The 21,381-nt window shown below is 46.7% G+C and overlaps 1 protein-coding gene across 2 annotated transcripts; it reads right to left on the bottom strand.

Annotated features, from left to right (window-relative positions):
- Positions 1–1,683: 1,683 nt before the first annotated feature.
- CLTB (clathrin light chain B) lies at positions 1,684–19,782 on the bottom strand. 2 transcript variants are annotated; one of them, XM_066616011.1, is made up of 6 exons: positions 19,400–19,782; positions 14,653–14,699; positions 9,506–9,623; positions 8,250–8,361; positions 7,470–7,523; positions 1,684–4,849 (listed from the first exon to the last, which is right to left on the bottom strand). In XM_066616011.1, the coding sequence occupies exons 1-6, from the start codon at positions 19,581–19,583 to the stop codon at positions 4,678–4,680; spliced, it is 687 nt and encodes a 228-aa protein (XP_066472108.1). In that variant the 5' UTR covers positions 19,584–19,782; the 3' UTR covers positions 1,684–4,677. The 2 variants fall into 2 exon arrangements, with proteins under 2 accessions (XP_066472108.1, XP_066472109.1); XM_066616012.1 differs by lacking the exon at positions 7,470–7,523 and having other exon boundaries at positions 19,400–19,778.
- Positions 19,783–21,381: the final 1,599 nt, after the last annotated feature.

Below are 21,381 nucleotides of genomic sequence, written 5' to 3' on the forward strand. Positions count from 1 at the left end.
GCCGCCTTGAGTCCCTTCGGGGAGAAAGGCGGGGTAGAAATAAAGTTATTATTATTATTATTATTATTATTATTATTATTATTAGATTCATTTGTGCACAAGCCCAAGTTACACTGTGCTGAGGTAGGCACAGAAAAACCATAAATTTAGGGTGCAATCCTAACCAACTTTCCAGCGCTGACATAGCTGTGCCAATGTGGTGTGCACTGCATCCTGGAGTGGGGAGATAATCAAGGGGGCCTCCTCAATATAATGACATGTTTGTTGCCTTACCTTGGGGGCTGCATTTCGGCTAAGTCAGGGCTGGAAAGTTGCTTAGCATTGCGCCCTTAGGCTGTTGCTTTTTCAATTGATGCAGGCTGTGTAATATGACATTGAACAAATTATCCACTACTGTCCTAATTAGTTACAATTTGGTTTGCAGTTAGTGGCTTATCTGAGACTGATAGTAATTCCTTTTAGTGAATAGCTTGTCAAACATAATTCAGCCTGTCCTGAGAAAAATGTATAAGCAACCAACCTTTAAAGAAAAAATTAAGTAGGCTGGCAAAATGCACTTACCTGCAAATGTGAGTTGCCAACTAATGAGCTTAAGGGCACAATCCTATGCATGTCTACTCAGAAGTAAATCCCATTGTGTTCAATGGAGTTTACTCCCAGGAAAGGGTGTATAGGATTGCAGCCTTAGTAGCCTTTTCTTTCACATTAGTGTGGTGATTAATGTACTAAAAGTGATGAGATTTTTGCAAAGAATTTTAACCCATTTCTGTCCAGCCCACAGATGTACACATTTGAAACCTGTTGCATATATGCAACACTGGGCAGAAATGAACATGTCAAGTGGTGATTCAAATCTGTGTCAGTAAACAATAAGAAAAAATCATTTTTCAAAAAATATTATTTACTTCTGGAAAGTATGTAAATGCCCAGTTAGCACAGTGAGAACTAGGAAGGCTGAGGGCTGTGGATTAGTGGTAGAGTCCATGCTTTGCGTGTAGAATTTATCTACTTATGTATTTTATGACCTTTAAATGTTAGCTGCCTTGGGTGCCCTCTGGGGAGAAAGGTGGATTACAAATCAGATTGATTAGAAAGAAAGAAAGAAAGAAAGAAAGAAAGAAAGAAAGAAAGAAAGAAAGAAAGAAAGAAAGAAAGAAAGAAAGAAAGAAAGAAGAGCCTAGGTTTAATCCCCAGTAACTTCAGGTAGGGCAGAGAAAAATTCCTGTCTGAAACCTGGAGAGCTGCTGTCAGTCAGTGTCTATGATACTGAAATAGGTGGATAAATTGGTCTGACCTGCTAAAAGGCAGCTTCCTATGTAGCAACTTACATAGGAACATGTAACATGTTGAACAAACAACATGGATTATTTGTCCCTTGTGTAAAGTGTTCCAAATTCTGCCACACAATATTTTTGCTCATAAGTTTCTTACATGGAGCTTTTCTAAGGATACAGTGCTACATGGGTGTATGCGCCATAAAATACGAGACATAATACACATGCTGAACCTAATCCCATGCATGTTTAAGAGCTTCTGATATCCCTTTAGAGGAAGGCATCCAGTAGATCACTTTAATTCTGCACAAAGGATTGCTAAACCCAGAGCACAAGATACATATGCACTGCCCCTTACTCTTTCCCCACAATATCAGAGATAAATATAGAAAGAAGTATTCTGTGACTCTTTTCTCTGTGTCTGGAGTAGTGGCAGTTTATTGATAACAGATGTTTTAACAAAGTCACAGATTTTAAAGCTGGGGGGACAGGGCACCTGCAGGCATAACTCCTGCCCTCTCCCAAGTGTCAGCTCCCAGCCCAGCTACTGTTGCTGCCACTCAGGGCATTGGATGGAGTGGTAATGAAATTCTGTACCGATGGGTAGACTTCCATGAAAGGACCATTTCTTGCTATCTGACGCCGGTGCAAATGTCAAGTCTGAAGTACAAGACCAAGTAAGTGACATCTGATTTCCAGAAGGCTGTGTTGATTGGCCAGATCATCACTGTTCCCACCTAGCAGCCTGGCTGTCATCTCTACACTGTGAACTGCTTTGGAGCTGACAATAGGGGGGGCTCCTGCTCTCTGCCTCCTATCACTTTTTGGTCCTTTGTCTTCATCTCTTGAATGTATATTGCTCCTCTCCTGACTTGGCCTCTGCAGAAGTAACAAATACCCAGAGGGAACTCCCCACCACCACCACAAAAAAAAACTTTTACAAAAACACTGTTTGAAGGTGTTCTGTTTTACTTCCTAGCTTTAACCAGCCCAGTTATATAGGCATAGAGTGATTGCCAAAAATATTGTGTTTCTGATCAAAGCACCCTTGAGCAGTAGGACCTGTCATATCCTGGAAAGGCCTGTCAGTTTCTTTGATTCCTCCAGACTGCAAGACCATTGCTCTGTGTAGAGTCTGTTTCCAAACCTTGGGGGCTCCTGACCCAAAGAGCTTCAGCCTTGTTGAGCATCTTCCCTGAAGGAACTGCCACTCAATCCCCTATTGGAATAGCTAACCCTTCCTGTGACAGATATTGAGATCAGGTCAACTCCTTTATTAAAGGTGCAAAACCTTCATAGGATGACTTTAGCACCTTATTTTTGCAGGGTGAGACATTGCTAGGATACAGCCCACCTATGAAAAATTCAGAGTTACCATACTGGAGAAAATGCTTGGAAGAAATGTTTTCTTTGCAATAGTACCTTTGAAATTTTCTTTTTGGGCTTCCTTCTCACAAATGCTTCACTGAGCAAAAATGATGTAGAGAAGTGTCACTTGACGACGTTAACTTGTCATGTGACAAATGTGTAAAACAAACTATGTGCAAACGCATCCTGGACTGGGAGGTGAGCCCCTTGTCATCCAGACAGGTTGAGTTTACACCTGTGTTGTTATGGACCCATATATACTTCAGCCCTGCTCTATGAAAATTGAGACTGAGCTGACAGCCTAGTTCTTGGGCATATTTTTCAAACTCCCCAAAATATGTACTCCCAAGCTGTCTCACACATATATGTGGCCATTTTACTCTTAAGACGTGAACATCGACTTGGGCTACATCATCTGCATTTGCTCAAGGTGACAAATCTTGAAGAGAAGCGGCCCCTTCACAGCAGTGCATACACCCAAAGGGGGGGAAGCTGGGACAAGCCATTCACTCTCCTTCAATTACAGAAGCAGCAAGAGAGGAAATGACAAGAGCCTGTGAAATGGGCCAATAACATGACATGAAACAAATACTAGAAAAATCATTGGCTGACCTTGCTGTTCTCACACCACCTCAAGGAAGAAATTCCACTCAGTAAACAGTAGCCCTATAACCACCTGTTTGTTATAGCTTCCTGTCTGCTTCCTATAGCTTCCTGTTTAGCTGGGATGGAGGGGGAGCCTTGTGGCAGCAGAAAGGACATCAGCTGCACTATGTGAAGACCAGTACATCTCCAATAGTTTAGATGGAAAATCAGCCTTTAAATCAAAGATGTAAAAGAGTCTGAATTATATTATTTGCACTGGATACATTGACTCAATTGGTGGTGGTAATAAGAGAACTAGCTTCAGTTTACTTAGATACCTACAAGATTTCTACATCTCGCTATCAGTGGGAGCTGATCCCCCACGTATTACAACAGTCTCTTTTCACCTAACTTTACATAGACATACTGGAAGAAGCAACTGCAGCAAGAATCCCTATTCACCTCACACATACCCCTACATGTAGGGTCTACTAGGCAAACATAGAATAATCTACAACAGGTGGGGTGAAATAAGCTGTTCTGAATCTCCTTGTATATTTTTCTCCCTAATGATGATGATCTAAGTCCAAAACAGCTCTTGGTTTCTTATGGCAGGGAGAGATTCAGATTTACACAATGGAAGTTGATCTAACCAAAATGGCTTTTTTTTTTTTTTTTGTAGTTATCTCATGACTTCATACAACTCTCATATCCAGTTGCCTCACTACAATTTCAGTGCATCAAATCTGGAGTTACTTCTGCTTTCACCATTACCTTCTCTCCCCTTTGCAGCCTGAAAATCCCTTTTCCTTTCAGACAGAATCTTCTTTCTGTGCCAGAACTATCATGCACTACCTGAGAAGTGCTACTGAATCCCAGTTCCTATAGGCAGCTCAGGACAGTCACCACTCATCATCAGTGTGGAAAACAGTAACAGCTGGGATTCAAACTCATAAATCCTGCTTGCAGTTTTAATCTCAGCCAGTGCTGCCCATTGCTTTGGTGCTGTCTTCTGGTGCAAAGTGCTGGAAAGAAGAATAGTGTTCTACTTACTACACCAGCCAGGTTGGATAGGTTATGAGGGCTAGGCCTGTAGGACCTGGGAGGCCTGTGAATATTCCCAACACTGTGAAGAAGGGAATGGCCTGTCTGAAGGCAGCAGGTGTGAGAACTGAAGAGGGCTGCTGCCCAAGGAATCACGCAGTTAATAAATATGTGTAAAAAGATACCAATGAACCCTTTAAGCAAAGAAAAATCAAGGAAAGGGGTACAGGCAGCCACCCAACCTGAGTGACACAAACATACTAAGGAGAGAGGAAGGGGCAGGAGTGGGATGCTAGTGTGTCCCCTACCGATGGCCATCTAAGGCTGTTGTGCTGCAGCTAACTCTGCTGGCAAAAGAGCTGTGCGCATCCTCACTCCAGCCCCAGCCCCCCCCCTTTTGGCGAGGCTAGCGGGCCAGTGGTGTCTGTTTGAGAGAGATCAGCACTGAGCGCATGCGTGACACATCCTTGGACTGCTTGCTGCTCTTGGGATTGAAGTCACAGAGCTGGGCCACCTTCTCCCACTCAGTGCCAGGGGATTCTTCCTTGGACTCCTTCAGAAAGGCTTCCTCTGAGGCCCTGGGGAGGAAAGCAAAGTAGCAAATAGTAGATCCACAAAAGAAAGAGAAGCAGACAGACTGACAGGTTTCCTTGCCTCAACACTGGAGCAGAAGTCCCTCAAGATTTCACTTCCCTCTCTTTAAGAGTGGAGATTGCAGACCGGGGTGTCAGACATGGGTCTAAAGACAAATATGGCCCACAGAAGCTCTTCATCTGGACTGCCTGATATAGTTGGGTTCTCCCAGCACCTTCAACTATACTCAGCTGCTAAGCTGCGAAGTGACACACTGGCAGAAGCATCGCTGTTGAAAAAGTAGCACTAGGAGAGCCCAATTACTATGCAGACCACCCTTTCAGCGGAGCTGAGATGTCCCTGGGGAACGGGCAGCCCACAAGATAACTGGGTACTCCCAGCACCACCCTTTCAGCAGCACTGTTTCTGCTGAGGTGCTGGGAAGGAGAGACAGAAGGAGGCAAGAAACAGTGATTTAGAAGAAACAGACCAAGAGGGATGACACAGGGAAGAAGCTGTGGATGCACTGGGAGAGCTCAGTTATGTGGGCAGCATGAAATTAGCAGTGCTGCTTCTGTCGTTACTTTGCAGAGCACCTCTGAGCTGCTGAGCTGTGAAGTGATCCCTTGGCAGAAGTGGTGCTGCTAAAAGGGCATTCCATGTGGTAATCGAACTCTCCCATATCTTGCAAATATAATCAAGATTTGAGTATTTTCTCTTCTGTCATTTGCAGCTAATGTGTTCCTGAGTGAGGAGGAAAAAGTGCTTATCTGCACTTTTAAAAGGTCATCATCTGCTTAATGATATCACTTCCTGCTTACTGATATCACCTCTGGTCCTCAGCAGGCACCATGAATGCTATTCGGCCTGCAATATGAAATGAGTATGACACCTCATTTCTTGCAGGACTGCATATAGAGCCCTCAAGACATCTATATGCATACTTAGAGGATCTTTCACATATAGAAATATCTGGGAGTGCAAAACACTTCATATACCAACTGTGGCTCTTTTATCTATTTATGTAGCAAAAAACTATGGTGGTTACCAAGGCCATGAGGCACAAAGCAGCATTACTGAAGTAGCATTAGGCCGCAATCCTAACCTCTTATGTCAGTGCTTTCCAGCACTGGCATAGCGGTGCCCATGGGATACATGCTGCATCCTGCAGTTGGGTGGCACTCACAGAGGCCTCCTCAAAGTAAGGGAATGTTTGTTCCCTTACCTCGGAGCTGCATTGCCCTTATGTCAGAGCTGGAAAGCACTGACATAAGGGGTTAGGATTGCGCCTTTACTGAGTTATGTCACTCCATATAAGCAGCAGATCTAGGACTTTTCACTTTTGACAAGAACATGGTCAAAATCTGTTATTCAGCACCTTATCAAAGAATTATGCCCATCTACAAAAGGGGTATGATCATACTAGCCTTTTAAAAAACTTTTTTTTAAATATCAAAAGAGGAGGAATCCTATTACTTAGCAGGAATAAAATTATTTCTGCACCAGAAATAGATAAAGATTGGCTCCCTTGCCTATAATAAGTACCAAAGGCATGTAGTACAGGCATGCCCCCATATCTGCAGAGGTTCCTTTCTGGAACACCCCCCCCCCCGCAGATACCCAAATCCACGGATACGAGGGGACGCTCCCGACACACTTTGGAGGCAAGGGCAGCTAGGCTCTCTTCACCTCTGGAGACATTCTGAGGCCCACAGAGGCGGCTGCAGGTCTCAGAATGACTGAAAAGGGGGAAAAAGCAACTGCTGGTTTTATGATTAAACCAGAAGTGATATTTTTAATGCCCTATAAGGCATTATTAAAAACGTCACCTCCGGTTTTGTTGTAAATCCAGAAGTCACAGATTTTTTGCCTCTTCAGCCATTCTGAGGCCTGCAGAGGCCACAGGCGGGCGCACACACCTCTGTGGGCCTCAGAAAGCCTTCAGAGGTTAGGGGAGCCCAGCTCCCCTTGCCTCCAGAGGGAGCACATGGGAAGGTGCCTAGACAGGGTGACCAGATGGCCTCTTTTTCAGCCTGGAAAAGAACTAAAATGCCCCCCTTTTCCCTGTGAGCAGGCCCTGAAGGCTGTGCATAGCATTCTTGTAATTAATAAATTATATATATTAAATTATACGTAACATAGTTTAAAATATAATAATCAGTAATGTAGTGTTTAAATTAACCACGTGAAATCAATATACGAGTATTTTAGCTTTTATTTTGTCATGTTTTCTTGGATGTCCTACATTTTGGGATGACTTGTCCTCTTTAGCAGTTATGATATCTGGTCACCCTGAAGATGGGGTCAGCAGATCCAATCTGCGGTTAAGTGAAACCGCTGATACAGGATCCATGAATACGGGGGTCCCCTGAATAACAATGCTGAAGAAACACTGGATTTCCTAAAGAAATTGGGAGGCTACCCAGTCAAGTCTGATTTGCAGTATGTGCGTTAACCTAGTCTGGAATAGTTGCTGAAGCCGGGTAAAATGTCAGGCAGAAGGTACTGTAACTGCCCGTTTGAGCTCTTGAGCAGGTCCCCTTAACAAGAGGAAATGTAGCCCATCATCCGCTGTCACCATTCCCTCCAGGAAAGAGAGGAAGAAAGAGAGCAAGAGAGACGTACACGTAGCCAATCACATCGGCATCTGGCTGCTGGTAAAAGGCTTTGTCAGCAATCCTACGGCAGGACCCAGAGACAGGAGAAAGCGCAGAGCAGAGTGGCAGCAAAGAGTTAAAGAGAGAGAAACGGGTTAGTAGTACCCATGGTGGGTAGAGCAACAGAATTAGGCACTGCAGGACTGCACAGGTGCTTCAGCGAGTTTGTTAGAGTGTCTTTAGTCAAATGCTTAAGAAGAAGCCCCTTTACAATGACAAATTATTTGGCATGGAGCCCTCCACAATAACAGCAGAGTTGGAGACAGCAGCTTCTGAGAAGTACTAAGGTGGAATCTACCAGAGATTGTTGACTAGAAACAGTAAAGGCTGTCTGGGTTTTCTGCTTTGACAATATCTGAGAGAACTGATGTTTACATTCAACAGCTGATACAGACATGACTGCCTACATGCTGCAGAATGCATTCGAGTACAGTAATTGATCTTGCTGCCCAGCAGGGCCCTCTGACCAAAATCCATTATTTGGCATTTTCAACATATTACCCACAAGGAATAGCCTGGCAGAGGTCCCAGGGTGCTGTTTTACCTTACACTCTCCTGGCCAATCAACCCGTAGGAGCGCATGGACCTGCAGCCCAAAGGGCCTGCTACCACTTTTTCCATGCTGCATTACAGCTCAAAGGAGCAGCTCATGCCATGAGCCTAAAATATTTTGGTAGTGATGAGATATGTGTCACTGTCACTGGCAGGGGCTAAAAAAGGGCAGGAGGATTTTTCCTTCCACATGTACCTGTTGTTGGCCCGGTTCCTTTCCATCTGTTCATTCTGCCGTAAGTTCCACTCTTCCAAGTCCTTCTTAGCTTTCTCACGCCATTCCTGTTCTAACACCTTCGAAGCGGCATCTAAAACAAGATGGATACATGACTGATAGGCAGAAAGATGCAAAGCAAACTCACAGCCAGCTGAGTGACACAGGGCTCGATCCAACCCAATTTTCCAGCACTGGTGCAGCCATGTCAATGGGGTGTGCATTGCATCCTGCAGTGGGGAGGCAATTACAGAGGCCTCCTCCAGATATGGGAACATTTGTTCCCTTATCTCAAGGCTGCATTGAGGTTGCACCAGTGCTGGAAAGTTGGATAGGATTGGGCCCACAGGCAGGTCCCTTCTATGGGGAAGCTCCAAAGTGCCTACTGAAGACATGCTGCAAAACAGAAGCTTCTGAAAGGGTTTAGAACACATGTGTACAGTCCAAGAATTGAACTCCATTGACTGGAGCAATGGAAGATGGGGCAGAGAGCTGTAGGTACAGAGACATAGTCTGGAATGGCCTGCTGGGCAGAAGGATATAAGCTGAAATATAAGTGGAAATATGGGAGGATCACAAACACCGCTGTATTTGCTGAGGGGGTACATTGTTCACCTAACTAGTCAGAATCATAGTTATGAAGGAGGTCTGCAGATATTGTCTATCCAGTGCCTAACACTCTCTGGTTTCACTGTAGTCTTTTTCATTCCTCTGTTCTTCTCAATTCTGGGGACATCTCTCTTAGTGATAGGCCTCATTCTTAATTCTGCCTCTACTAATCCAGTCTGTCCCCCCATCCTTGGTTTACTTTTTTCACCTGTATGTTTTTCTTTTCCTTCTCAAAAATATAATGGCTAGAAGTGTTTGTTTCCAGTGAGTAAGATAAGATAATAGCCTTAGTAAAATAAATAACACTGTTTTCAAACACCTCTATGGACTCTTTCACTTCTCCTTTTAAATTTTTCCTTAAAACTCTTTTCTCTTTGAAATATGTTCCTTTAAAAAAATTTACTCTATTCTGCCTCTCAAAAATCCCAATTATATTCAATGCACAAACACCATCTCTGTAATGTAAATGTGTACAGTTTTAGACTGAGCCCTTTGGGGACAGGGAACCATTTATTGATTTATTTTACTATGTGAACTGCTTTGTGAACTACTCCTGTTGAAAAGTGATATATAAATATTCATCATCATTATCATCATACAGTTTGTTTTTCCAAAATTTGCATTCCTACCCAACTCTTGCAGCCTCTTTTTCTGCTCCTCTCGCCATTTGCGAATGCTCTCAGGCTCCTGGGTCAAGCGGTCCGCTCGGGCAATGGCTGCATAGGCATCTGTGGGTCCATTGGATTCCTTCAGACAAAAGCAACAGTGTGTGAAAACCAGGGTTTGCTCCCACTTCCACCTGTAGTCCTGGGCACCAAGAGGAGAAGCATGAAGGCATGAAGCTCTAATCTCATGCTAAGAATTCCTGCACAGAACTGTGGGTAAGTCATAATACTGAATCAGTAGTCTTAAACTACAACAGTCATCCAATGAACAAGGTGAGAGGGGCAACTGGGCAAGACAAAACTGGGGTTGGTCTGTATGTGTCCTCATCTATGGCCCTAGCACAACTGCCTGCAAAATTATAAGGACAGGCCTACTGAAAGCTACAGTCTAGTCTGTGCCTAAAGTGCCTAGTGGAACCCTTTTCAACCCCTACCTTTCCAGCCTTAGAGAACATGTCATTCACGGTCAACTGGACTTTAATGTCTGTTGCTTGAGATGAACTCCTGCTGTTCTAAGGCGGAATAGCTGCAAGCTGTGCCTCTGTGATGTCATCCCTATGATGTCACAGTCAGTTTTAAAAGGCTAGGGTCTTTTTGCAAAGATCTTCCTCTCAATAGAACAGAACTTTTGCTTCCTATTGGTTTAAGACCACTTTGAGGTAATTAAGTGCTGTTGCCATGGTACAAACCAATGTTCACAGCCTCAAGATGAAATCATGAAGGAAGTGATAGATGTGCTCACCTTTATTTAAAAAGCCAGTAATGATGGCAATTAAATGTGCCAGATTGCAGGATTTGGGATGGTACACAGGATGGATGCCTTTTACACATGATCATTTTCTTGGTCCATAATAGTATTGTCCATGATTACTTCACAATGTGTTGTACTTATTTTTGCAGTCCTTCCCCGCCCCGTTCCACCCACTTCCTACCTCCCCCACCTCAAAAATACTACCAGCTGGTACTGCAGGAGCACCAGCCAGTCTGCCACACAGCACTGGGGTTCAACACTGACTGACATTGGCCCAGCACCAGTGGGCCCTGCTTTTCAGTTGCCACAGACTTGCCTCACAGCGTGTTTGTGACACCCAACACTGGTGCTGGAGCTCAGCACCAGTGCTTGGCCTGTTTAGGATTGGGCCCTAACAGTGCAATCCTATCTTGCACTGAAACAGGCAGGCCAGGAGGGATGCTCGGGGGATGGGGTTGGAATCCAGCATAACTGCCGGGTCCCAGTCCCACCTCCCACTCCCTGCCCGCCTGCCCCCTGGAATGCCCTCCCCAGCCCCGGAATGCCTCCCTCCCACCTCCTCCCTGCCCTCCCCAGACCCCTGTGTTGGCTGAACTCGGCTGGTGCAGCCTCCCCTCTCCAGGTCAGCGTGGAGGTTGGATGCAGTCTATATGGGCCAGCGCACGTCCCTAAGCTGGCTCAGCTGACACACAATGAGGCACAAATGTGCTTTACGGCACATTTGCAACCCTCTTGGGCCGCAAGGTTAGGATTGCACTCTAAGTTACCTGACCACAATCCTATGTGTGTCTACTCAGAAGCAAGTCACATTGCGTTCAGTGGGGCTTACTCCCAGGAAAGTGTGTATATAGGACTGCAGCCGGAGTCTCCTTCACATTTGGCAGCCAAAACCAAGGGAGACTTAAGAGTCTAGGCTGCTGACACCCACCAGGAAGGGACTGCTGGGAAGACTTCCCAATTTGATGGTTTTCACTCAACTGATATTTCAGATCTTCCTGCCTTTTGGTTTTATTGTTTTTATGATATACTGTCATGTGGGATTTCATATGGTTTATTTTTTTAAAAACATTTCTAGCCTCTTTGAGAGGACATTGTCTCAAAAGGAGAAAGAGTTTTACCATTAGATAGGCTTACAGTTAATCCTGTACAATGCATTTTCCCTTAACTTTCTGGCATGGAAGACAATGAGCATATCCAGTTTATTTTTCCTCCATATACCCAGCTTACTTGCCCTTCCTTATTGCAACATTTGTTGTTACAACAAGTGTATAATGTAAGAATAATTTGATCATGGGATAGATTTGTCTACACCCAGCTTCCTGCAAGAGGCAGTGAGGTAAACAAAACATATCCTCACAGTGTAATGGGACTCTGAGTTCTGAGTAGCACATATTGGGAGTTCCACTTCCTGCAGCAATAAACTGTTCCAGGGGCTTCCCCACCCTAGTCCTAGGTTATTTTTAAGGCAGTGGTTCCCAACCTTTAGGAGCCTGCAGACCACTAAGGCAAAAATTGGAATCATTGTGGACCACTTGCATCTCCTCCTACCCCCCTGCACACACACACAAAAAAAAAACAATTAAATTTTGTATTCCATGGGAGAGTGCTTGGCAAGACCCTGGAAGTGCTGGGTCTCCAGCCTCTCTGGTATCCATGGGGAAATGTCTTGCTGAGCAAGTGCTCCCCCATAGACCACCAGAGAGGGCGGAACATAGACCATCCACAGTACAGCCAACACTTCAGTGGTCCATGGGGGAGTGCTCACTCAGTGAGATGCTGGAAGTGATCAAAGATGACCATCTTTTTGTTTTCCTAAGACCTCCTGGACCACTTCTCAGAGTCTTACAGACCACCTGTGGTCTATGACCACAGGTTGGTAACCACTGATTTAAGGGAAATGAATGTCTATAGCCCTTCAACTATTTTTCCTTGTGGAAAGTTGAAATTATGCACACACAAAATGCCACACATACCTCTCCAGCCTTAAGAAGCTGACCATCTCTGATTGAAGATACACCTGTAATAGTTTCTACCATAGCCATAGTCTGACCAGTGAACATGCAAGCTCAATTCTGTGCCAGTGAATACTGGGCTAGGAGTGAGGGGACCAAGCTTCAAATTCCCATTCAATCATGGAATTCACTGGGTTGCTATCTCCCACCCAATCTACCTTACAGGGTTGCTGTGAGAATGAAATTAGGAGGTGAGAAACTCTTATACCATCCTCTTAGAGAAAGAGCAGCACAAAAATGTTAATAAAATAAAATAATATGTCAATCTTGTTAACATAAAGTAATTCCACTCCTTTTTAGGGGTAAGCTTTTCCAAACCTGCTTCAAACTTCCCTCCAAGTAAGTAAAAAACTACAGTAGATCCTGATTATCATGGGTTCAAAGGTCTCTGGTGATGACAATCGGTAGCCCATAAACTGTTATCCAAACCTTGGAGTTCAGTAGGAAGCTGGGGAGTTGCTTTTCTGGAGTGGGCAGTCAGTTTCAAAAGGGACTAGAGTCAGAATGAGACAGGCTGCTACAATTTAGTGGAGAGCTCTGCCACCACAAATGCTGGTGTTTGTGCTGCTGAACGTGACTATTGGATTACACTCCACCCTCAGCTCAATCCCCTAATCTAATTAAGTCTACCCACCTTTAATGGGATTATATGTTTGTAAACCAGGCAGAGACCACAACAGGGAGGAAGTTAAATACTCTGTACCAGCCAGTCACTGCCTCTTCAGTCATCTGAGCAGGCAGGAGGCTGTAGGTATGTCATGGTTTGGGATGGTACCCAACAGGGCAGTGTTTGCTAAATTCCTCCATAGCAAATCATTACCCAGACCACACAAAACTGCAAGGTACTATGCAACTGTGGGTTGGTACTAGCTGAAAGGATCCTGACTGGAGTTTCAGTGAGAGTCATAAAATTGCAACAGAGGAAGTGTGTTAAACAGGTAATCTTTGCTATTTCCAAAATTTAAAAAAAAATTCAGAGACAGTAACCATCTGGATATAGCCCAGGAGGGAGCCTGGGAGAAATGCTACAAGGATATGGGTCTGTGTTGCCAAGTTCCATGCATTATTACACAGCAATAAATCCGAGTGTGCTACTTGGAGTGTACCCAAAATGGAGCCGAGGCCAATCCTGGATCTCTGACTCACTTCTCTGTAAGATTACACACTTCTAAACACTTAGTTGTCACATTCACACTTTGCATTATAAGATATATAATTAAAACAGTCTTAGGTGCATACCTAAAGAAACAGTGTACAAATGTCCCAGATGCCAGTTCCAAAGAAATTCAAGAACAACACTTAGCCAGCTCAACACAGGCTCCTTCCTGATTGAAGGGGAAAATGTGGTACTCACTCATAGTGATGTTTTCCAAACTTGTCAAACAAACAAAAGAACCACACACTCAGGTCCTGTGCCTCCTCTGCCTCATTGGAACAGCTGGGTGGCATCTACCAAACCCCCAGAGCCATGGTCTTCTTGGGTGGCTACTCTTCCACATAACTCTGACTCATTCCTCACACAGGGCAGCAGAAAAGTCCATGAGTCACATAGTTCGGCTGCAGGGGCTGCAGGAATTGCAGGGGCAAAATGCCTATGATGGCAGCCCCTGCCAGTAGTGCAAGGGTGGGAGGGACCAAGCTACCTTCCAGCAATTTGTTTCATGGGCATTGAAAATCCTCTACAGGGAGAGAGAGGAGAGATATGGGAACAGCCTTGTCCCTAATCTTCTTTAAGCCATAGGATACTTTTTTTCTCCAAATAATGCAGGTATGCAGATATCAACATTTTAAGCAGCACAATGTCAAACAAAAGCCCTTTTCAGTATTACTTAATGTGATGGCCTCTCTCCCCAACAGCATAAAAAAACCCCTCCCTTTCTGATTCCTATCCATCATCTCTCATATGCTCTCCATACTGCTAACAAAATTCCTTTATCCCACTGATTAGCCAAGCCCACAGCACCCTTCCAATGTATGAATTTCCTCCCTGCAAATATAACTACCCCCTCATAACAACACTGCCTTCCAAATGGCCATCAGTTGCCAATGCCCTTAAGAAGCTGCCCTGGATGAATGTCTAGGAAAAAAGGGTGCTATAGTCAAGTGAAGATCTGATGCATGGAAGTCCTGCCCATGACCATCCACAGATGTTCTCCTTTCCTTGAGAAGCCAACAAAGAAGTGAATGCAACAGCAATGTTTCTTTTTGACAAGCTAGCTCAGTGAAGCTCCTCTGGAAGTCTGGGACCAGCTACTTCAGCAAGCTTATCTATGTATTTAATACTGTATTTGTGGGCCTTGGAGATCAAAGACTGTCATCTTAGCCCATGTACAGGCCTGCATTCTCACCTGGTAGAGCTCTCCATTCAGAGTGGCCCCTGTGCTCTCAAAGCCAGCTGCAGAAGAAAGAAGAGGAAAAACATGTTAGTAGCCAGTGGTGGGTAGCAGCAGCACAAGGCCGAACCTTAAGTGTGGTACCATATCAGGGCCTGCTATGAACAGATATGAGGAAAGAGTCAGCCTCTGGCCTCCTGCCTCATGGTCTGACTGGGTTATCAAAGACACAGGTCAGCAGATTTTCCTCTTGGGAAGCACATCCATGTCAGAGGAAGGTATGCACAAAACATGGGAGCAGGGCCTCTGAGAGGGGGTTGCATGAGGTACATTGTATCCTAGACCCGGGGTCGAAAAGGGGGCCTGGAAACCAAAAAAGGGGGCCTGGGAGCCAAATTCACATTTGAAGGGAAAAGGAAAGGGGCCAAAAAGAAACTTTGCACTTTCTGATAAAATTCCTCTTAGTGGATCAGCATGAGAGCTGGGAGAAGAGATGCAGAATCTCCAGAAGAACTGAAAATAGAGTGCCAAGGTTGGCATAACATGGACAGAAGGTGCCAAGAAGCTGGAATTCCACCACACACAAGCATGTGCGTGCACACACAATCTTTCAGTATTGACTAAGCTCTGGTAACCAAGTCATTGGCTGTAGGTAGCTGTGCAACTGTTTGGGTATCACAGCATTACTTTCTCAGTAAAGGCCTGTTGATCAGTTGTGACTCATTCTACTTTATCTAAGACTGAGATAAGGATGGAGCTACTGAGTGCCTGAGCATAAGGGCCACTGCCAAGATTCAAACTGCTTGGCACATTATTAGAAGCCAAAAGTTCCCTTCTCTAGTACTTCAAAAATTCTGATGGCATACGTATGTTTATTCAAATAAACCCCCAACCCCTCTAAGGTAAATGGAACCTACTTTCTAGGAGTTACAGGAAATAAAGCATAATCATGCCTCAGGATAATTTTACTGGGCCCAGGACAAATTTGTAGGGTCCACTCTTTCAACTGTTTTATTGGGGGTTTTTTCTGTTTTGGAAACAAAAATGGAGAATTGACTGGTGCCCTTAAGCTTCTTTTAGTTCCCGTGGTTTCAGTTTCTTAAATGTCTAGCTATTGATTTGTATTTAAACATATGAGAAGCTGCTGACAGACCACTGGCCTATCAGGCTCAGTACTGCCTATACTGACTGGCAGCAGTTCTCAAGGGTTTCAGAAAGTGATCTTTCCCGGCCCTACCTGGAGATGCCAGGGGTTGCACCTGGGGCCTTCTCCAAGCACAGCATTCTCTTCCATTAAAATTTAAACTACCATCCTTGCCCAAAACCTATAGCCAAACATGGAAGTCCGTGATGTGTGTTTAACTATACACAAAGGACCTTCAGCCACTATTTCCTTCCCTGTGCTGATCTAATGTCAATTCTTCCATGCACCCTGGAAACAACAGACCTTAGCCTTTTACTCACATGTGTCCTGGGGCCCATAATTCCTGTCAATGGTATTGGCTTCCTCCCACTGTCCAAGATGAAAATGTCCCTGATTATTATAGCGCTGGTCCCTCCCTGCTGCTTTGCAAGTTCACTTCCAAATGCTGTTAGCTCCTCCTGCTTGTGTACAGGAAATGCTGGGAAGAGCTAAGGAACTCTGGGACTGATTGTTGTTGAGAGATTGCTCTTGAGAAAGGCACACTTGTGTCTCTTCAACTATAAGTCCTTGAGTTTCCTTTACAAGTAGTCTTGGAACGTGCTGGAATCCCTAGCATGTATGCACTGCTGAAACAGAGACGCCTGCGTTGGCTCGGTCATGTCGTGAGAATGGATGATGGGCGGATCCCAAAGGATCTCCTCTATGGGGAACTCGTGCAAGGAAAGCTCCCTACAGGTAGACCACAGCTGCGATACAAGGACATCTGCAAGAGGGATCTGAAGGCCTTAGGGATGGACCTCAACAAGTGGGAAACCCTGGCCTCTGAGCGGCCCGCTTGGAGACAGGCTGTGCAGCATGGCCTTTCCCAGTTTGAAGAGACACTTTGCCAGCAGTCTGAGGCAAAGAGGCAAAGAAGGAAGGCCCATAGCCAGGGAGACAGAGCAGGGACAGACTGCACTTGCTCCCGGTGTGGAAGGGATTGTCACTCCCGGATTGGCCTTTTCAACCACACTAGACGCTGTGTCAGAACCACCATTCAGAGCACGATACCATAGTCTTTCGAGACTGAAGGTTGCCAATACTATAAATATCTCAAGCATGATTATCCTTAGCTTTTTCCACATGGTACTGAACTTGCAGTTAAGCTTGAGGGGCCCAGGACTTCAGGCCTGAATAAAGTGTCTCTTCTACCAGGACCTGTCCATCCCTGAAGTCAACTAAAGCAACATCCTCAGGCTGTGGATTGTTGGGGGGCTCCTACCACCAGCCACCCATTCACCTCTACTGCTCTTCTTCCTTCTCCCACTCCCTGGACTGGAAAAGGAAGAAAGATGCATAGCAAAGGCCAATGTTGTGGCCCACCACTTCCTTCCGCTCCACATGTCCTCGTCTGCATTCTTACCCAATCAGGACAAAAAAACCCTTTATATAACCTCCACTGATGTGATGAGTTAAACAAATAGGATGCTTAAGACCAGCCAGTTTAGAGGAAGGTGGTGGTCTGTAAGGAGCCTCTGTTAGTACTTTATACAGATTGAGGTGCCAGTGCTGTTGTGCCAATGGGGCATACACTGCATCTTGTTGTGGGGCAGCAGTCACAGAGGTCTCTTTAAAATATGGGTACATTTGTTCCCTTACCATGGGCTTGCATTGTGACTGCACCAGTTGTATTGGAATTGTGGAAGATCTGGCGAGGAGGTAGGATGTGGTGTCAACAGTGGCCCCTTTAAGGATAAGGCCTGGGCATCCAGCAGAGCGTGCTGCACAGCTGCAGCCACTTGAAGGCAATAGGGCTATCAGGCATAAAAGCACCTGGTGAAGGAGAGTTTGGTGTGGGCAGAAGGAGGAAAGCTTGAGGAAGGACAGACTGGATTAATGGACTGATGTGTGAATGGACTTTGGAAACTGCTGGGGACACTAAGACTGGTGTTTGACTGCTGTGCTCAATACTTGCTGAGGATCAAGGGGCTGCTGTAGTGGTGGGAGGCTGCTGGCAGGAAGGAGGACCTCTATAGGTTAAACAGGTGAGCTACCCTGGTGGTGGGGTCCAGCAGTACTGCAGGGCAGAACCAGGGTCATTTTTGAGGCAAGAAGGGGAGCTAATTAGCTTAAAGTGGGCATAATTCTCCAGGCAGAGCTTGGCCTTGTAATCTGGCAAAACACCAGTGCTGGAAAATTGGATGGGATTGGGCCCTGAGACTCCTGCTTGGTGCATGTTTGGGAGTGTCAGATGGAGACACTGTTTCAGTTCACAAGGCCATTGGAGGCAGCAAGTGTAAAGAAAGAGTAACTTTCTTGCCTGGGAAAAAGATAATAGCTTCAGGAACCCTGAAACTATTCCAAACAAGGATAGGCTTGTCTTTGACTCATTTCCCTCCTGTGCCTTCAACCTGCAGAAACTAAGGAAGTGAAGCTTTCCTGGTATGGAGATAAAGGGGTAGAAAGAGCCTCACCTGCACAATTTCTGTGAATTAGACTGATGATCTAGGCCCAGGAGCAGGGAAGTTAAAAATAAGTGGCAACCTAATGCAAAGTTAAGGCCAAGGTCAAAAGCTACAAAGGGATATTCCATTTCTCTCCCTTTACTAAGAGAACATGATCCTTTCTTCCCTCATGGCACTTTCTGGTGGAAGTTCTTTCCCTTCCCTGAAACACAGCCTAACTGGCTACGCCCAGGATGACTAGGTCTAGCCTGGCAACATTTAGAGGGACTCCTCCCAAAGTAAAACCAGTCTGTCAGTCTTACATTTGATGCACCTGTATATAACTCAGCCCCTTCCTTCTGTGGCCTCTTTCCAGCACTTGGGCCTAATAGCTGCCTGGCTGAGGCCTGCAAGGAAGGAATTTGCCCAGCAATACCAAGAAAAGATGCTGTCCATTGTGCTTCCTTCTGTCAGGTAGCAGAGGTGGCTCTGAGCCAGGGGTTTCCTCTGGTGAGACTCCTGAACTCAGAGCATCTCTGATCCCTGTCCCAAAGAGGCTGAGCTCAAGGAGTGACTGTGCAACAGCTCTACCCCCACTGAGGGTCTGAAAAGGGGGAGTGGCTGCCCAGAGGCTTGCTGTCCAGTCGCTTGGGTGTGCTCAGCTAGTGGCCTGGGGCAAGTCAGGGGCAGGGGCAAGTCAGGACCCCTTAGTCCCATTTTCCCAGATGAAAACGGGGAAGAAGAAATGGCCTGCTCAAGGTGCGAAAGCTGGCATTAAGTGCTCTCAGGTGACCAGCAGCTGGGGCTTTACAAGCCAGGACTGAAGTGCTCTGAGAACTGGTGGCTCTGCTACCTGCTCTTCCCCTCCCGATATCACCCTCAGGCCCTGCTCCCACTACCCAAAGCTTTAGTCCTCTGGCAGGAGAGAGTGGGAAAGAGTCTCCCTCCCCATCCTTGCCTCCAGCCTCTGCCTTCCGCTGACACATCTGCGCCCCCGGGGTAAGGGGCGGCAGGCCAGGCTGCTGCCTCTGCGACGGTGGGGATACCCCCCCAGCCAGCTTGCAGCCCAATCCTATGCATGTCTACTCAGAAGTAGGTCCCATTGTAGTCAATGGGGCTTGCTCCCAGGTAAGTGTGCACAAGATTGGGTGCCGTAGGCCCCTTCCCGGTGGCGCGCCGTGCCCTTCACACTCACCCAGCGGCTCTCCCGGCTCCTGGGTGCCCCCCGGCGCGCCCTCGGCGGCGCTGAAGCCCTCGTCGTTCTCGATGCCCGCGATCTCGTTCTCCTGCTGAGCCAGGAAGGCGGCTGCCGGGTCCTCCTCGGGGGCCTCGGCCGCCCCGCTCTCCGAGGAGGAGAAGAAGCCGAAGTCATCAGCCATGTTTGCTTCCCCGCACCGCTCCAGCAGGGCGCTGCTCCGCACCGACAGCCCGGCCGCTCCCCGGCTGCGAACGCGAACAGGACAGGAACGGCACCGAGCAGGGCGATCGGCGGCGGGGACCGGGCTCAGCTGTCACTGCAGCTGCCGCAGGAGGAGCCTGGCTGGCTGGCTGGCTGGCGGAGGGAGGGAGGTGACCTCACCAGCCGGGCTGCTCGGGCACTCCGGAGCCGCTAGGGGGAGGCGCTGCTCCGGATCCAGCCTTGCTTGCAGGGACCCAGGCAGGCTCCGGGGAAGCGCGTCAGTTCCGCACCACCGAGTGTCCCCATCCGCATGTCCCCATCAGGGGAGCACCGCAAGGACTGACCTGGAGGGCTTCTCATGAACAGGACGCAGCTCAGCTGCTTGCTGAGATTCGCCCGCTCAGGAGGAAGGGGAGGAGAGGGGCAGAACAGGGCAAGGGATGGTGGCAACAGCCAGAAGAGTCCTTGGAGCCCAGGTCTACCCGCCCATCCAGCATCAACAGCTAGATTTGGTGATATGGAAAGCCAAACACACCCTTAAGTCTCTCTGAAATATTTTAAATGCAGAAAATCATTGCGGAAAATTAGCATCATCATATTTAGGTTCACGCTAAAATAAAAAGTGTCCTGCATGGACCAAAATGTACTTCTGCAGCAGCTGTAGTCCCGCAGCTGTGTCCCTGAGCTCCGATACACTCCTTCATGGTAAGCGGATCCACAAGCCAAGGAGCTGCTGCAGCAGGCCAGATTCCTCCCAGCTTTGACACTGTATTAAGGAGTATCATGGATGCATTCCTCGGCTTGGTGCTTATGGTTTGCGGCAGCCCCCAACATCCCACATGGGAAGCAAGTTCGGGTGAGATTGGAAAATGAAAGATCCCAGGAAATGTCTGTGCCCCCTATTTTGGGTTCTGGGCATCCTTTTTGAGCCTGGGCCCAGGTACAAATCACCTCCTCCTATGGGCTCTGATGGTGCCTTCTGCAAGCAGGGAAACAGGCATCGGATGCAGAATTCAGCATCCTAAACAGTGTGTTCATGTGTGTGCAATGGGGGGGGGGGGGAATCATATACACATTTACCAGGGAATCAGTCCCATTGGATTAGGTGCAAATTTCTGATTTTTCTTCAGCATGAAGAAAACACAGCCCTGTGTATAAGCAAAAAGCAAACACAGTTAATCCCTACCCCAAGGAGCTCGCAATCTCTTCCTGATGTAAACATACTAGAAAAATAAGGGAACCAGAATGAGGCTATGCTTTCCACAAGCTTAAATCAAGAATAGGATTGCAGCCCACCAGTAAGTTCCCAGGGTTCCCATCTGGAGCTTGATGGTTGCTGGGATTCTTTTGATGCATGTTTATTTAAGTGGACCTTGGATTCATTCTGCAACACATTCTGTAGGGGTTTGAGGTAGGCATGCCCCAGCGAGAGGCCTCAGATTTGCTTCAGGGGGAGGGGGTTAAGGCACCCTGGTCCTCTTCACTGGTTTGCCCTGGTCTTGGGCAGGCGCTGTTGACTGCATAGCCTCCTACCTCACCTCTCTTTCTGCTCTGGCCATCATCTCCAGCCTCTTATGGGGCTTCTTGCTTCCTCTTGCCCCTCTCCTTCCTGCCTGAGGGGTTGAAAAGGTGCACCTGCTGGCAGCTGCTAGCCCTTAAGTATTCCTGGCCCTGCCCTGGCATCCACTGACCCAGTATGGGGTGCTGGCTGCTGGTCTCTGCCTTCTGGGACTTCTGCCCTAGTAAATTGGGGTCTGTGGGGAGTGGGGGAACCCTGA

This window comes from Tiliqua scincoides, chromosome 2 (assembly GCF_035046505.1).
Source record: "Tiliqua scincoides isolate rTilSci1 chromosome 2, rTilSci1.hap2, whole genome shotgun sequence".
NCBI classification, from domain to species: domain Eukaryota; kingdom Metazoa; phylum Chordata; class Lepidosauria; order Squamata; family Scincidae; genus Tiliqua; species Tiliqua scincoides.

Excerpts from the sequence above, each read along its gene's own strand:
- CLTB (XM_066616011.1), bottom strand. The coding sequence starts at position 19,583 with ATGGCTGATGACTTCGGCTTCTTCTCCTCCTCGGAGAGCGGGGCGGCC. Across the intron at positions 8,362-9,505 it reads AAAGAGGCTGCAAGAGTTGG|ATGCCGCTTCGAAGGTGTTA; the intron begins GTAGGAATGCAA and ends ATCTTGTTTTAG. Across the intron at positions 4,850-7,469 it reads GCCGATGTGATTGGCTACGT|GGCCTCAGAGGAAGCCTTTC; the intron begins GTACGTCTCTCT and ends TTTCCTCCCCAG.